General features: G+C 35.2%; 1 protein-coding gene across 1 annotated transcript in view; it reads right to left on the reverse strand.

Moving 5' to 3' along the window:
- LOC105364533 (neprilysin-11) overlaps positions 1-17,558 on the reverse strand; it is a 65,574-nt gene that overhangs the window by 10,004 nt on the left and 38,012 nt on the right. Inside the window, exons 8-11 of the mRNA XM_011502473.1 lie at positions 7,208-7,422; positions 6,263-6,439; positions 3,298-3,460; positions 544-592 (exon numbers count right to left, since the gene is read on the reverse strand). Of these exons, the coding sequence (XP_011500775.1) occupies positions 544-592; positions 3,298-3,460; positions 6,263-6,439; positions 7,208-7,422 (604 nt within the window). The remainder of the gene's footprint in view (positions 1-543; positions 593-3,297; positions 3,461-6,262; positions 6,440-7,207; positions 7,423-17,558) is intronic.

Genomic DNA, 17,558 nt, shown 5'->3' on the forward strand with positions numbered 1-17,558 from the left:
CTTTCGATTTTTTTTCTTTGTTTTGTTTTTTTTTTTTTACAAGAACGTTGACGTTACCACTATCAAATAATCATTCGAGTCATCGCTCGATTAATTTTTTACGAATAAAAACTCGCGAAAACAGTGGACAAGTAGAGCTAAATATCGAAATTATTATTCGGCGTAGCAAAATGTAGCAAAAACGTTGGTGAACATTATTATCACCGACAATTCAATAGAGGAAGATAAATTCCATTTGGGGAGGGGGGGAGGGGCTAAGGGTGCTTTTTATTTTGCCATTATGACATAAATATTGCCGTATATTCGGATTGGAGGAAGCACTAGCACTGCAGCATCCGGCTCGCGTGCAATCAAAGAATTTGAGGGATGAAATTTTACAGTCGCGAGATTTTTAGAGACCGAGCGAACGGCGCTTCCACCCACGCGTCTCTTTTGTGCTCTGTCGTATGGAATTTTTTATTTTCGGGGGGAAGATTAAAAATACAGGGAATGGGGCGCGCTTCTGCGAGGCCCTGGGCTTGACATGCAAAAGTCTTTACTTACTGGAGTCCGTTCCCGTAAAATGGAGGGTGAAGAATTCCTGCCGGTATCGCTGCAAAATATTTGTCATTTTTCTTTCTTTTTCTTTTTTTTTTTTTTTTTCTTTTTTTTTCTTATCTTTAAGTCTCGACCTGCGAACGACGACTCGCTTACGCAATCTTACTTGCCACTGGGCTTGCCAAGTTAAGCGAGTCGAGGAGTTCAAACAAGGCCACAACAAGATTCATCGTATCGCGGGATTCAACATTCAGGCTTAAAGCTCGCATTTCGCATTTCTTAGCCACTACAACGTAACACACGCAAAAGACCAAAACGAAAAAAGGCCAATGCAGAACTTTGGCTGTTTTGTTCATTCCAAAACTTTATTCACTTTATGCTACGCTATGTATTTATTTATTTGCTACGCTCGCGATGATATACTGCAAGGCTTCGTTCATTATATTCGGACTTTAGTTGGAAGTTTTGGAATGCGAGGGTTGGAAGGTAAGGAAGCTTTTAAAGCTTGATATTGCCGTTAAAAGTAAGAAAAAGAGAGAAAGAGAGGAGAAAAATTATTTTCTCATTTGCCGGTACATTGTCAAATGTTTTTCTTCTCAACACAGAGTTCAGACATCATTTTTATACAAATTTTTTTTCCTCTCCAAAGCCAACGCATCATTAAATTTATATGCGATAAAGTCAAAAAACAAAAAAACAAAAAAAAAAGTTATTAACAAATAATGTAATTATAATTTTGTTTTTCTTCTTTTCTTCATTTTTTTTTTGTTTTTTAGTTTTTTTGTTTCTTGTTTCTTGTTTCTTGTTTTTTTTGTTATTTTATAGCTTTTATATTGAAAATCCTTTATTCGTATTTTATGAGCGAGGAGAGAGAAAAGTGAAAAAGTTGTTATGATTCTACAATGAATCAATTGATAGTTACAGAAAATATAACATTTTAAGGACTCGCTTTTAACTGACATTGGCTCAATTGAATCAACTTGAATCAAATTGCCTCGAGTAATCGAGACATAACATTTTAATCAAATAATCATTCAACCATTGTCAATTACTTGTTAAACTATCATGAAACAGTCATGTAACTTATCGAGTGGATATATATATATATATATATATATATATATATATATATATACATATAATACCCTCCAAGACTTTCAACTTGCATTATTTATATATAAGAGTGGGATTCGTGTGAAAGCGGTGACTATTTGGTAGATGTATGGCGCATTCGCGTTATATGACGTATGCAAATGTATACGGATTCAATAAATATAATATGCTAAATTTGTCTCGAGAAATTACTTACTCTATAATACGCGTTCGTTCGATAAACTTCGAGGACATTTACTACCGAGGCGAAGTTTTCTTTCGCACGCGGCCATGACAAAATCATGTAAAAATCAAAAATCAATCGCACAAGTATATCCCGAAATTTTATGCCTAAGCTTTATTAAGCCAAGCTTGATTTTTTATGTCGCCATGTTTAATATTTAACCTGCACGCTATTGACGTACCACAGACTCTTCACTATTAATGCGACACTTTAGTATTTAAAATGGATAAAGCTTTAGAAAGAAGTGGCAAACGATAATATTTTTATATATATATTCGAACGTAGATTTGAAATACAATGATACATTAAATTTAAACATCGTTAAATTTATTGAAAAAAACAAAAAAAAAAAAACAAAAAAAAAAAACAAAAAAAAAACAAAAAAAAAAACAAAAAATAAAAAAAGGTTCCCAGTACAAAAGAAACACATAAAATAATATTCAGTGAAAAAACTTTCATAGTAAATATCAATAGTTCTTTTGTCATTTATCAAGCCTTACATTCAACAAATTTTTTTTGTTCAATATTATCAATCGCAGCGTAAAAATGTGCAACAATGTGAAATTATTTTCTAAACATAGCCACATCATTGACTCTCAACGACAAAAATTCGTAGTACAAACGTCACTTATTAACCATTATTTAACAATTATTTAACCATTATTTATAGTATTACATTACAAAGTTTTGTATGGATTATTCGAATGTTTGAAATGATCGTTAGGGGGTTACGTTGTAGCGACTATATCATCAGCTCTACAGTCGAGAATATTTTTATAATCGGAAAGATTTAAATAGGTCACGAATTTGATTGAATACGAATGTAAAATATCGCAGTAGCTAAACGTGTACTCTTACCGAATGTAAAATTTACAATTTACATAAATTTTATCAAAATTTTCAATATCTTACACAGCTATTATGCGCTCAAATATATCCATTTTCAATTAAGTGTCATTAGTAATAGAATGCTTTACCATTAAAGAATTTGATTTGATTGTTCTGAATTTTTATTTTCTTTATAGTTAAACGACAAGTTAGTTTGGAGTAATCAATGAATTCCCTAATAACGGACCTTGTATAATTTTAATTAATATGGTATTGGCACAGCCAATAATTAATTCACTTGAACACACACAAGGGCGCGCGCGCGCGCACGCGTATACATACATGCATATACATATATATATATATATATATATATCTTCGGCAAGGTGGTAAAAGAAATTTCATATAAAAGTTTCGATTGGCATATATTATAGGCATTGAGATGATGGGATAAAATCATCCGCCGAGCAGACTCACGATGCACTAGCGACACAATCGACGATTTATTATTTATTTCATGGATAGCTTTGAGCGATTAAGTTCGTCTCGCTTTATTAAATCGAGTCATTTGCATAAAATATATCGCGCATACTCACTGACTGAATTCAAACTGGCGCTATAAAAGGCGTTCACCCTTGTCCCGGAGCTTATCCACCTGTTCTTGTCGGGCTTCTCCCTCAAGCTGTCCAGCCTTTTTCTCAATCCGATGTTGGTCAACTTGAGGATAGTTTCGAAGAGCTTACCATCTACGACCTCAGCCTGTTAAGCGACAAGTAATGCGGATTACATCGAGGAATATGTTGCGGGCACATTCGGTCAGGGCAGTCGACCCGGGGCCACTCGAGCTGCTTAACCGTTACGAGGGAATTCGAAAAAACTTTTTTATGTCGCGTCGCAAGACTCCTGCCGTGCTTGGCTATTCAATTGGCCTTGCCGCGCAAGTTTTCCAAACTATTAATTCATCCAAAGTGCTTTGGTAAGTAAGGTTTGTTAATTAACGAGCGATGCTCGAGCTCTCCATGGCATTTTTCACTATCCCATCCGTTTGGCAAATTTACGCTCAAGTGCGTGCGTTGTCGCTGATACTACCACCATCCATATAACGTTTGGTCATTAAATGTTAACGTTCGCACGAGGCGGCGATCCCAAGATGATTAACAAAAATATTAATCGATAAATGACTCGAGTGCTTTTGATTTTCTAATTTGTTGCAATATTAAATATTATTGTCCCCATCTCCTATTTATCGTAGTGCGCTTGAATGCCATCTGACCGGCCCTTTCATTTAAGAAAGCTCGACGCAAATATGCTGGCAGATCCATTGAAAATCTTCGACTCGCGTTATCTTCATTTCCATTGACATTTCAAATCGCCATTAAATACGGAGTAAAAAATTTCAATTATCAATGGCATTGATTCTCGAACGAACCCACAGAGATTCAGAACGTTTTAATAGAAAGTACGTTTGGCAATCTTTATAATAGGGATGTAATTTAATAATAGTCGCGTCAATTGGTCTTTAATGGAATTTGGCTCTTTCTCGTGTGAAGGAAAGCGGAGCAGTGAAATGCATCGTAAAAACCACTTCAAAGCTTTCAAATACCATTTTTAATTTTATGTATTTCAAGAGTTAAAGTGTTGCGGATATTATCTCGTCTGAGCAAATTAAAAAGGAACGTTTCATGTTATTGTTAATAAAGCTGAATAGGAGAGGCGAATAAAGGAGAGTAGGAGTAATAATAAGCGAGTGATGCTCGAGGAGAATTTGCTTGTTCAATTGCATATCGAATAGCCAATTATCAAATTTACGCTTTCGCGATATCGATTATGAAAATGTTGAGAGACGAGCTTCGCAGGACGCGATGATCGCCCGGCGTGAACGAGTCAAAGGAGTCAAATCGTCATCCTTCTTGCATTTACATCTTGCATTTACGGCATACTTTATCCATTAGAGGACTCTGCCATATCCGAAAATATTCATATTCATCCATCTATATCCGAATGCCAATTTTTTTTTAGCGAGAAATTGGCGATTACTCTATGTTTATACTCGTAAGCTTAAAAAATTCACTCGTTCCGGTAAATTGCGCAAGGACCTCCGCTCTATTTTCCATTTCTTGCAATGAATTCCCCCTGCATTTCGTACATTTGTCGAGTTGTATCTCGAAGTCACGGATGCCAATCACAGATGTAAGCCAATTATCCGTCCTTTCTCTTTTTCTACGAGTCGCTAAATAAACTATCGCTAATCAAACACTGGGGGAGATGATGTTTGAGCTTTTAATGCAGCTTGAACATTAGCTTGAAAAGTAAGTTTATTTCAATGTAGTCCAATGTAATGGGATTCAATGGGCTTGTAATGAAATTTTTTGCAATTTAACGATTAGTACAAAATGGTCGCAGCAAGCCCATCTACGACCACTCTATAGTCATCTACAAGTATGTCGCAAAAATAAGCAAAGAGTGAAAAGAAAGTGCTTAATTTTATCGTTGCCATTCTAATGAAAGCTCAACCTATCCTTGATACATGTTCGCTAAGCGAAAAATTTAACATATATCGCGCTCCCTTAATTAGTTAGAACCTCGATGTTGTAATTGCTGCTTATACTGTCACAAAGATTAATTTCTTCTATAGGCGAACTTTTCCGGGCATCGAGAGCGAGAGAAAAAAGATTTATTTCTCGCTTGAGGCGCTTTTAAACGATCCACTTGGCCACTTCCTCAAAAACAACAATTACTCAAACCAATAATACCAAGGAAATAAACATTTTCCAAAGCGGGCACTTTAATTGTTTTTTTTTTTTTTTTTATCAATGTTACTCTCTCGCTCGCCTGCCCAATACTTTGGCGAAACGTCCGACTCGCAAGCGCACGATAAGAATAACAAGTCGATATTAGTGTCGATAAGCCGAAGAAGGACACCCAAGTCATTGAAAATTCGAGCTAATACCGAGAGAATGTCCGATCACCCGAGCGTCTCCGGCTTTCTAGCTTAAAGCGCGCCTCGTTAATTACTCTCTTTCTCTCTCCCCCCCCCCCCCCCCCCCCCCCCTTTCTCCTACTTTTCCTATCATTCTCTTTGATCTACTAAATTTACCCTTTGACACAAGCTCCGCGTAGACGTTTTGACAATACTCCCTCCTCCTACCTACCTACCGCCTATCCCATCCCTCATTTCATCACACGCTTCGAGCGGCTATTTTTATCAGCATTTACGCCGCCTTACCTCCCACCCACCTCCCCGCCACTCCTCCTCGTCTTGCATATACGCAGAGATTTCAGCAAGAATTTTCTAAAAACGTCTCGCTGGATTGATCAATTCGTAAGCACTCGAGCCCAGATATACAAATAATATACGTGTGTTCCTCATTTTAACCGGCCATCCTTACAGCTACTTTGAATATTGCCTCCCTCTCCCTCTCCCTCTCCCTATCCCTATCCCGTCACCCAGTCATCTTATTCCTTCGACGATTTGACATTGCTTCGAGAATGTAATCCCTAGTCCTGCTAAGAGACCGCAACGGCGAACCGAGTCGGCGCGTGATTTATTTAGAGGCTCACCCCGCTATAGAACTTGTCGAGTTTTTCCGACTTGGTGATCCAGTCGGGGAAGCCGACGAAGGGCCGCATGGCGTGGAGTTTCCTGTGGGCACGGGCCCGAGTCCCCGCATCCATCCACTCGAGCTCCGCGACCATCTTGTCGAATGCCGTACGTACGTCCATCAGCATATTCAGCGCCTGCGAGCAATTCAAAGGGTTGATTTAAGGATTGATTTAAGGGTTGATTTAAGGGTTGATTTAAGGGTTGATTTAAGGATTGATTTAAGCGGGAAGGAGGTGGTCCGAAGATCATAGCAAGGATGTCGCGATATCTTGCTTGGAGTTGAATCGTTGATTGGAAAAGCTCGTGTGTCACTTGAGATGGGTCACCTCTAATCTCCAACGTCCTTTTATTACGAAGCTTGGCTGGAGGTCAATTAACGTCTTCGAAAATCAGTATATCGTTAATGGGGATGAAATTTAAAAAAAAAAAAAAAAAAAAAAAAAAAAAAATATCTGGACAAAGGTAATACGTTGGGGTAGTACGTTTGTTGCAAAAATTTATAATTATTTTTTAATTGAGCGACGAGGAGGTATAATGTTTAACTAAATTGATAAACCAAAGTGATTGTACGTGTAATTTGGGTGGAAATCCAGTAACCAAACGCGGTAAGGTTGTTAATTTTCGTCATTGACTAGAAACTTTTCCCTATCTTTCCGAAAGCCCCGACAAAGCCAATCTTCGCTATTAATCCCGCGCTATACTAGCCGCATCTTACCCTCTCTCTCCCCCCCCCCTATCCCGGAAAATCTCCGGCAATAAATAAAGCGAATATACGCGGAAAAGCAGAGAAAAAATCTACCGCGAGAGGCGAAATTGGCCCTATATCGGAGACGCAAAAAAGTAAGATAGAACAACGTCGCTCTCGCTCTCTCTCTCTCTCTCTGTCTCTCGCTTTCTCTTACCTTATCGCGCGACTCCTCGTCGAAATGCCGACGCACGTACATGTAGCTGAGCGCCATGCCAAAGTCCGCGTTGACATTACCGGTGCAGCTCTTCCACCTCGGGGTCTTCTCCTTGAGACCGAATACCTTCCGCGAGAACTGAAAGTCCAGGTCGCGGAATTGCTGGAGCGTGAGGGGTGCTATCGTCGAGTACACGATCCACCAGACGTAGCGAGCTGTCCAAGCATATTCAAGCATCGGTTTAAGTAAAATTCAAAGACCGTTGTGTCCTTTTATCAGGGTACCCCGAGTGGCTGGGAGAGGGGAGGGTGGTTGAGCGCTCGTGTCTCGTAGCGCGACGCTATTAATAAAAATGTCTTGTCTTTGACGACTTATGTTTCAACTTTACATGACAATAAATTAATTGAATCGTCCCATTGTCCCCCCCCCTCTCTCTCTCTCTCTCTCTCTCTCTCTCTCTCTTTAACCAAATAATCATCGCCTTGGGCTTTGTTATTTACACTATTTAGTGGCTCGTTTAGCGAGTGGAATTTTGCATTTTTCATTTCAATCAAATTTGCTACTTTCAACGCGAAGGACGAAATGTAGTTCTACTTAAAGAAACCGATCAACGTACTATTTCATTATACATTATCAATAATATAAGTTTCCAACTTGCGAGACTTTTAATTTCAATCATTGAACATTTTAATTAATAGGTTTCTTATTTATTTTTTTTATTTTTTTCTTAATAAAATATATTAAAAGTCATTCGATAGTTTTGCTAGTTATTATTTTTTAAAAACTTTGTTGAAATGAAATTCAATTGTTATTATATTAATTATATTATTATGCTATTATACGAATATCACGATTGGCGTATCAGTAAAATTTACAAAGAATTTTTAGTTTTCCAACCAATATAATTTCTTAATATTATAAATCTTTATGTATAAACGATTAATGTATCAACGTATTATTCACTGATTTATACATTTGTTAAGATATAAGATATAATATATTATATTTGTTAAGATATAAGAAAGCCAAATCGTTTATAAGAAATATCGAAAAAACGATTACATCCGGAGATTCTTATCTATTCTCTAATATAATATTTATAATATTTTAATAAGTTTGAATAGGTTGTGCTAATCCTCGTCCGTGTATGACTTTGGAGCTTCAACGACGTGTCCCCTCCCCACCAAAGGATGGAAATTTCGAAAGCCTTTTGCGTAAAAGTTCTTAGATTAAACACTAAAAATGTACGAAATTATGAAATTTTTATTTGCTAATAAAATGGTTGCAGTCGTTTTATAATAAGTCAACCAATGCACAAATTCATTGTACTTTGTACATTGTTAATCGACTTATTATTTTAAATCATTCACATTACAGAAACAAATACATAGAGTCTAACTTGGCATAGAATTTATTTTCAAAATCCTCGATCAAAAATTGCTCGTTAATGACAGTCGTCAGCATCGATTTTTTTTTTTTAGTTAATTTATAGTACAAATGACCATTAAATTCGACCTCGCACTAAGTAAATAACCAGAATAATAAAAGTTAATATTTAACGTGGATAAATTAATAGTTTGTAAACAACCTGAAATATAGAAATAAAATGTTAGGATACAAGTAGCATTAAAGTGTTGGTATTATTAATTATTTATATACGTATCATGAATTAATTAGAGTAGAATGTATAAAATTAATAATCACTTTATTAATATTTTATAAACGATTGAATAATTTTTATTTATTTATTTATTTATTTTTTATGACAAAATATTTAGTATTTTATAGCGATATTGGAAGAATTAAATGCTTAAGTATAAATTTTTAACTATTTAAATACATAAGTAATCGGTTGAAACTCATTGAAACAACTGAAGAGAGAAATAAATCAATGATTATAGAATCCGTTAGACCGTTCGTACTTTATGGAAAACGCAAAAGTTTTCAATAAGCGCGACTCTCGTAGTTTAAGCTTATTCTTTGTTTGGGCGACATCGACAATCGACGTCTTGAAATAATGACAATTCATATGTATTTGATTATCTAATTAGCGTCATCGTTAGGAAAAATGAAAAATTTAATAATGTACGACGTATTTTAATGGAAAATGACGATTCGTGCGAAAGCGAACGGACGGCCACGAAAAAGAATTATCCATGAGCATCCGAACAAATAATTCAGCTTGAATAAAATTGATTTTCTGCCAATTTCCTGACCCGTCGCTTTACTCTCGGTTCGTCTAATTTCCTTGTCCCGTTCCCCACTCTATGGCAACTCGTCCACTCCCTCTTTCAACACTGTTTACGCGAATATCATGCATACGCGGAGCAAGCATTTTCCATCATTGTCATTCTAACGACGCAGACGATGCGGAGAGAAAATTTTGTAAAGAAGCGTTTGTTACATATTTTTTTTTTTTTTTTTTTTTTTTTTAACGCACATGGAAGGGAGCCTCCACCGTCAGGACGAGCAGGCGTTAACTCGTAATACGTAATTCGTAAAACGCGACTATAATGAAAAAGTCTTGGCGATCGGACAATAATGAGAGTGGCTGGGCATAAAGCTCCCCTTTGATTCTGCCACTTATCGATTTAGCGGAAGAAAATGGCACATCCGCGCTCCTCGACGTCCTGGATACTTTGCAGCTTAATAAAACCAGGACTAACTGAGCCTCTGATGTTCATGGGGCCGGATTGAGGGGGTGGGTTAGGGTTAGGGTTAGCGTGGGGAGGAGGGGGGGGGGTTTATCGGGAATCGGAGAGTTGCCACGTGTGCCAAAGGATGAAAAATAAAAGGACGGAACGAGTGCGCGCTGGTTTTACGAGACGGGCGTTAAAGGACATAGTTATTGAATCTCGTAATTTACAGAGTACAATTTCGAAGGCTCGTAAAGTTGTTGGGAATGCAGACTGGCGATTTTTTACTTGGAGTGTATTTCGGTCGAGCTGCAGGTAAATTACTACAATTTCACAAAACTTTGCCTCGACCTCGCTCCCGGATATCATTATACCGATCGAGAAAACTTCATTCGCGCTCGAATAAACCACAGCCAAATAATAATAGCCAGCGAATTTACGAAAAAATTGTTTTCTCCGGGTATTAAAAATGTCGTGCCATAATGATGAAGTTGAAAATCGAAAAGTAACGATATGCTGCGTGTCTACTGCACGCGGAACAGCTCCCGTAACATCCATTTTCTTGCGCTAGACGCACAAAAATTTCCAATTCCATAAAATACGATGTTCAAAGCAATTTGGATAGCCGGACTTTTTCGCCGCACGCGTATGTGTTCATTGTTTCGCCTGTTTACGTCAGTATTAGGTGATTGGGTTGTGGGTTGTAAGGCGGTAATTAGTAATTAGTAATAAGTAATTACTACGTAATTACTAGTTAGCTTAGTTATTTTCGCGCGTCTGGGAATTAAGAGTTATGGTAAAATAGATTTATTTAAACGTTATGTGCGTGTTGCTGCAACCGTGACGGGGGCTACAGAGGATTTATACGTTATATTCGTAAATTCTCATTAATTTGAACTCGTTTATCGATTCACAAGTTACATAATTTATTGCTGTCATATGTCCAATCTTAATAAACATTATTATACTTATTTGTTGTTGTATATTTTGCTATTATACCATTCGTCATAACTTTTCGTTTAATTATTAACGTCGTGGTGATAGCCAAAGGCAGTCGTATAGAATGCGGCCGAAGCGAATATGGATTGAGGAGAAAGTATCTCGGCAAACTAGTAAGCAAGGCCATAATCTCTGGATATTGACGGCGCCCGATTTGCTCGGCAACTCGGCATTTATCAATAATAGACATTTCCAATGAAATAATTCAAGCTCGTCGACGACTCATCGACCTGACAAATCGTCAATCTTATATTACAGGACGGAGGGAGATTCGAAGCGGCTGAGAGGAAATTTTGACGTTCCGAGCGCAGCTTCCCTTCATTGTACACCGTACATCTCTATCTCTATTGTTTCGCTCGATGCCGCCTCCTCATTGATGGAGGATAAATGCCCTTTGGACTAGCCGTCGATTTTTTCGGAGACTGATTGGAGCCGATCGCTCGGCGTAAGATCCATTGTACTTTTCTGTGTGAACGAATGACTTTCACGTCCCTCTGAGAAAGCGCTCACAATGAAAGATTCGTATTGGAAAACTAAGCGAAATGTTTGCTGGGTCAATAATGTCGCATTTAGACTGACTTGAATTTGATTTTGTCCCTCGTTAATGTACCGTAATCAGCGCGTATATCGAACATTAAGTCCGATTTCTTCCTTTATACTTTAAACATTGGACTCGGTATCCATTGGCTTCAATCGCATTATCGCTCGGTCATCCAATACGACGATAAACATTTCAATCAAACTTTTTGATATATTACGCACACACATCAAATTTAGATAACGTCTTATTAATTTTGTGCTAAATTTTCAAATAAATGGCAATTAGTGCGCAAATATAAATACAAAGTTTCTAATGCATGTAGAATATCAAATGCTTTTGATCATTCTTATTGTAAGATATATTTCGCTCGAAGGAGAGAAAGCTTACGTAACATGCTTCACGTATTCAATTTTGGTCTCAAATATCTAAATACGTATACCTTCGACTCGTAAAGTCTTGGGCAAAATTGTGATTTTAACGCCAATGAGAAATATTACCAAATCCAAAAGAACACTGGATATCTATGGAGAAAATATTTAAATAAATTAAAATTCCCTTTCACAAGCATATACGCTCGATGCTCTATACGCGTATACAATGTTAATATGCCAAGTCCTTTATTTGGCGAAAAATTATTCTCCCACTTATAAGCATTTCAACATTTTCATTTGCTCAACACTAATACATTTCTATAGATTCATTTATACATCCGCATTTAACGATATTTGTATCATTGGCTATTACAATACTGTCCAAATTCATTTTATATTTTCACAACATTACAACATTGTTTATTTATGTCGCATGACGTTTCCGTATGACTCTATCGATTTTACTATTATAGTAATTTACAGTACATTCGTATGTTAAATACCACGATAGAAGCCCATCCGTTCATAAAACAATTTTCATACCAAAACTTGGCTTTTGGCTTTTTTTCGACAATTCCAAAACCATCATAGCGTAGCTTTTCCAAATTATGTAAGAAATTCTCCACATACTTTGATCTATCGGATCTGAACGCAATTTCGCGACAGTGTTTTTCAAGCTCATTTCCAGGAAATTGCCAACTTTCCCAAGGCAGGAAGCCGCTTGGTAAAAAGATCGAGCGAACATTTTATCCGTAACAACGCCCAAAGTGCACACGATGTGTTTATACTTTGGTGCTTCTTATAAGAATGCGCTTGATTAGCGCGTCGCTGCAGCGGGAAAAACATTTATGTAAAAGGCCAAAGTTACCAATAGCGAGCTACGCGTAAAGGTCCCACCTACACAATAATAAGTATATCGATACTCATCGAATTCACTCGATCCCCTGTCCCGTTGGCAAATATGATATGGCAAATAAAAGCCTTTTCGCTTTTTCGAGCGCGTTTATTAGCCTCGACATTATCGATGCGAATGTTTGTCGTTGCCCAGGCAAAATACTTCTCCCATTTCTTAATATTTCGCGGACATTTTTTCAGAACTCTCGGAAAATTCTTAATCAATGATCAATGATGTGTCGTGTCTATGCGACGATACTTTATACTCATACAGATTCGTATAAGCCGTCTCATAAAATTTTGCGCTTGATTGTAATGTTAATCGTGTGATGCTAATACGATAATATTGCTATTAAGTAAATAACTTCTGATCGAGGCGCACTTTAGTATCTTTATTGACATAAATTGAATATATCAAAAATATATATTAGTATAAGTGAAATAAATTGAAAACACATATGCATACCATAAATGCAAATACGTATATTCTTAAGTAGTTTATGAAATTCAAATATTAATCTAATTATCCATGTGTACAGTTATGAAATGAAAGTCAACATTGAACGTTTTCATCATTATCGGGATCGACATTATTCAAATAGTTTTAATTTATCTAACATTTATTCAACAACGATACACAATCGAATGATATAATGCTAATATTTGCAAATTTTTAAAACAGACAATGGCTTAATAATTTTTATCAGAATTTATCATGATATTTATAAATTTTATATATATATTTTTTTTTTAATATATATTATATATATATACATGCTAATAATCGAAGATTATTAACGAATCGCAAACATTAATTCGTTTCTCCTCCCTTATTCTCTGTCAATAAGAATAAACACTCTTGGCTCTTATCACATATGGTGAAAACCATTTGTAAAAAAAAAAAAAAAAAAAAAAAAAAAAAAAAAAAATCTCAAGCCTCAATGAGTAACCCCATTAATTATTATACAATTTTAATGCATTACATTGAAGTAATAAAACTTCCTTTTAACCGACAATGTATCCCATGATTACCTGCAAATATGTATCGTTGAGAGCTTTGCTCCGGTTAACACGATATACTCTCCTCCTATATATGGTGCATTCAATACTAACAAGACTGTCATAAATCCTGTAAGCCTTGGGTGGTATTATTAGCTGCTATAAAGTGAAAGGCGAAAGTAGCCAGAGATCGAGCGAACAGTGGGCAAGCTCGAACGTGCTGTATAAAGGCAAAGCGATCATCTTCGGGTCGATATTGTAAGCTCAAGCGGAAGGAAGACGTTAAAGTGAATGGGGAAGGTCAGGAGTAGACGAAGACACGACAAATTCCTAAAGGATACTAGAGAGTTTCCAAGCATAGAAGATTCCATTAGATAAGGAAAGGAAGCGCGTGCGGAGCTTGTCGGCTGGTTGGTTTGGGATGGGGGTGGGGGAGGGAGGTCACGCGAATCTTTGGCTTCGCTCGAACTTTCTTGAGGCATTTTCCTCTTAGCTCGTGTACACGTGCTACTAACTAATTTATAAGTCAGCAGCTCGACTTACTAGATTACCTTCCTTCATTAATTGAACTCTTTGTCTTCCATTATTATTATATATTTTCTCTTCAATTTTCACTCTAACTTGCATTTCATTATGATTAATTTATTATTTCAATATCATTTACATTCCTACGTGATAGCGGCGCATTATCATTATTTAGAATTCATCGCTAAACTACGTACTTTGTTAGAATTTACTTGTCAAAATTTCTAAAGCATGAAATCTCATATTTATGCATAATTTATCACGCAATTTTATTGTAAAAATAAAAATGAAGAATAAAAGAAAAGAAAATTTGCAAATGTAACTAATCGAATAGCGTACCGTTGATTTTTCCATATTCTTTATCATACAAAAATATAACGAACAGCCGGAATAAATAATAAGAAAAATTCATCGGGGTTGGAGCGGGTCGCCGTGGCGCATTACATGTCAAATGATTCTGATTGGAAACTTTACTCGCATTGTTCTCCAATAATACTTTTGCTTACGAATATCGCGAGCGATAATAAAAACACTTTCGATATACAATGGCGATTAGCGCTCGCTGCTTAAAAAATAGCGAATAATCGATTCTTCGAACGAAGAGCTCTAAGCAACAAAAGTCATTAAACAATGAAAGAGCTTAGCCCAGCTGCGAGTGGTTGGAGTTCCGACGCTGACGATAAAAAGCGCGATGTTACTTTCACTCGAGTGTGGCTTATCTTCGAATGTGCGCTAGTCATTAGCTTTCACGCTTTGACCATTAATTGCAAGATTATTTTTCAGCCGAGGAGGATAAGCTATCGACTAAAGGGTAAAACAAAATGTTTTCTATTATACGTATGACTTTATGTACGCCAAATTATCATATTTTATTAAATCGTCTGTAATTGGGGAGACTAATTTTTTGTGTTAATAATGATGATTTTGGTAAGAAAGAAATGGGATGAAAAGGAAAAAACAAAAACAACAACATCGAGAGTGTCGTGTTCCGAGTTGCCGATTTACCTTACTTCGACAATACGTTTATTATTAACAAATTTTTACTAGACAAACATTTGATTCATGAAAATTCATAAATTTTCATTTTAATATTTTTCACATTCGCATTATTCATCACACTTATTACATGCTTTATTTAATATATATATATACATATATATATATATATATATATATAAAAAAAAAAAAAAAAAAAACCCTTCCGAGTCCATCTCAATTTTTATTATGCAAACACTATAGTGTATTGAAAGATTTAATATGGAGCCTAAGAGAGTAGAATTAAGGTTGCATTTTTTAATTAATTCTTTATCATCGTATTTAAAAATTGTCATTGCACCAGGTTTAGCCATATTTCTGTCAAATATGCAAATACCAAGTTAATATAACAAAGTTCTAAGCAAATCGAGAAAAGTATTTAAGCTATAGAGAATTAATAATCTTAATATAAATTATCTATATTATCTATCTTAATATAGACTATCTAAGAACTTTGTACAGTACTTAGTATATATTTAGTGGTCTGTGTACTTGGCATACAACAATAATGATCATTCATTATAAAAATTAATTAATTAATAACACGTGTCCATTTATGTCCCAACGCTAATAATGTAATAATCATCATATTGTTGTTGTTTATAATCATTATCATTATCATTTTTGTTGTTTGATATTATTAAATGTTAATATAATAGATATTTTTTAAGCTCACATGAAGAATACTAACTGATGTAACTATTTCCCTTTACTTTAATTACGAGGCTTTAATTACGATCTTCAAAACTTATTTACATTCGATAAATATAAAATTAATGCATTCGTAATGGAAAAGCTAATAATTCTTCATTGAGATTGATTGAAAAGATATGGAGATTTGAATGATTTGAAAAACAAAGTAATAAAATGTTAGATGAAAGTAATTTTAGTCCTGAACATAAATGAAGTTATCGAATGCATTTACTTTTTTTCTTCTTTTCTTTTTTGTCCCTTTTTTTTTTTTGCTTTTATATATCACTCGGTGTAGTCGGAAAAAGTGTAAAAAATTCCCGCTAAAGTACTAGTTTTTATGTATTTTTTTATGTTTTGTTACTACATCAAATAATGCATTTTAAAGTTGATATTCGTACAACAATACAATTAAATTAAATGTTAAATGGATTTTGATTTATTTTATTTGCGTGCCAAAATTAATTTGACTGTCATTATTACAAAAACACATATAAATCAATAAATAGATTAAGTAAAGTAGAAAATAATTACCGTTTGCTATAGAATATAAAATATTATGATAAATTATGTGATGAATTACAAATGCACTAATTATTTTCATAATTAAAATTATACCTTTTAAAATGTCATCAATTATCATAAAATAAAATTTATCATCCTTTCCATTTTACAACAATCGCTTAGCTCTACTGAAAAATCTCCTGTAATTTATAATTATTTATTCTAGGGCAAGTACAGTTTTAATAACTATTTATAATGATTCTGTTGGCTAAGGATTAAATATTTCTAAATATTTCTATAAAAAGATGATTAATGTCCGTTATACGAACATCAAAAATTCTCGTTTCACAAAAGACACGATTCATTCGTTACTCCGTAGACACTTTTTAATCATGAAACTCGTTTCCTCTTTTTTTTTTTTTTTTTTTTTTTTCTCATCTTTATGGTAGTTGTGCAAAAATCACATATTATTCTTATAAAGTATTTTTTTTTTTTCTTTTTTTATTTTTCTTCTTTCAGATAGCTTAGTTAAAGAATAACTTGTAAATTCAATTATTTTGAAAATGTAATAATTACTATCAGTAATTGGCACAATTTTTATAATAGTTTGCTGATGTTTTAATAAAGCCAACGCATTGTACAATGTTTGCTTTCTATGAATTTATTCGACGCCATTAATAATGTAATAAAACAGTAGGATCCGTGTTAATTATAAACGTCCGTATTACCAAGTCAAATCTCTTGTAAATATTTACATCGACACTCTATTAAACATAAATAGACCGTCGGGCGCGACGATTCGCTAATTAAATATCACGACTTATTAATCGTCGACAAAAATTATTCAATCTCTCCCCTCCGAAATACCTGCGCTCCTTACTAAAAGGTCCGACCATCTTATTTATTATCCTCCAAGCACTAATATCCTCGTGCGCTAATATCGACGTGTAGAGATGCGGTCTCACGAACCACAAAGGCCAAATTTTTCTGCCAAAAGTCCAAAAGTCTCCTCGAGCAATACACTCGCCTAAAGCTCCCACTCGCGCTTTAGCTCATCCGAGTCATAAATATAATCAGCGTACGAGTGGCTATTCTCCCCCAGCGACTTTTTCACACCTTAGTGCCTCTCTCCTTTTATCGTTCGCTCACTTGATGTC

The sequence above is a fragment of the Ceratosolen solmsi genome, unplaced genomic scaffold, assembly GCF_000503995.2.
Source record: "Ceratosolen solmsi marchali unplaced genomic scaffold, CerSol_1.0 scaffold10, whole genome shotgun sequence".
Lineage (NCBI taxonomy): Eukaryota > Metazoa > Arthropoda > Insecta > Hymenoptera > Agaonidae > Ceratosolen > Ceratosolen solmsi.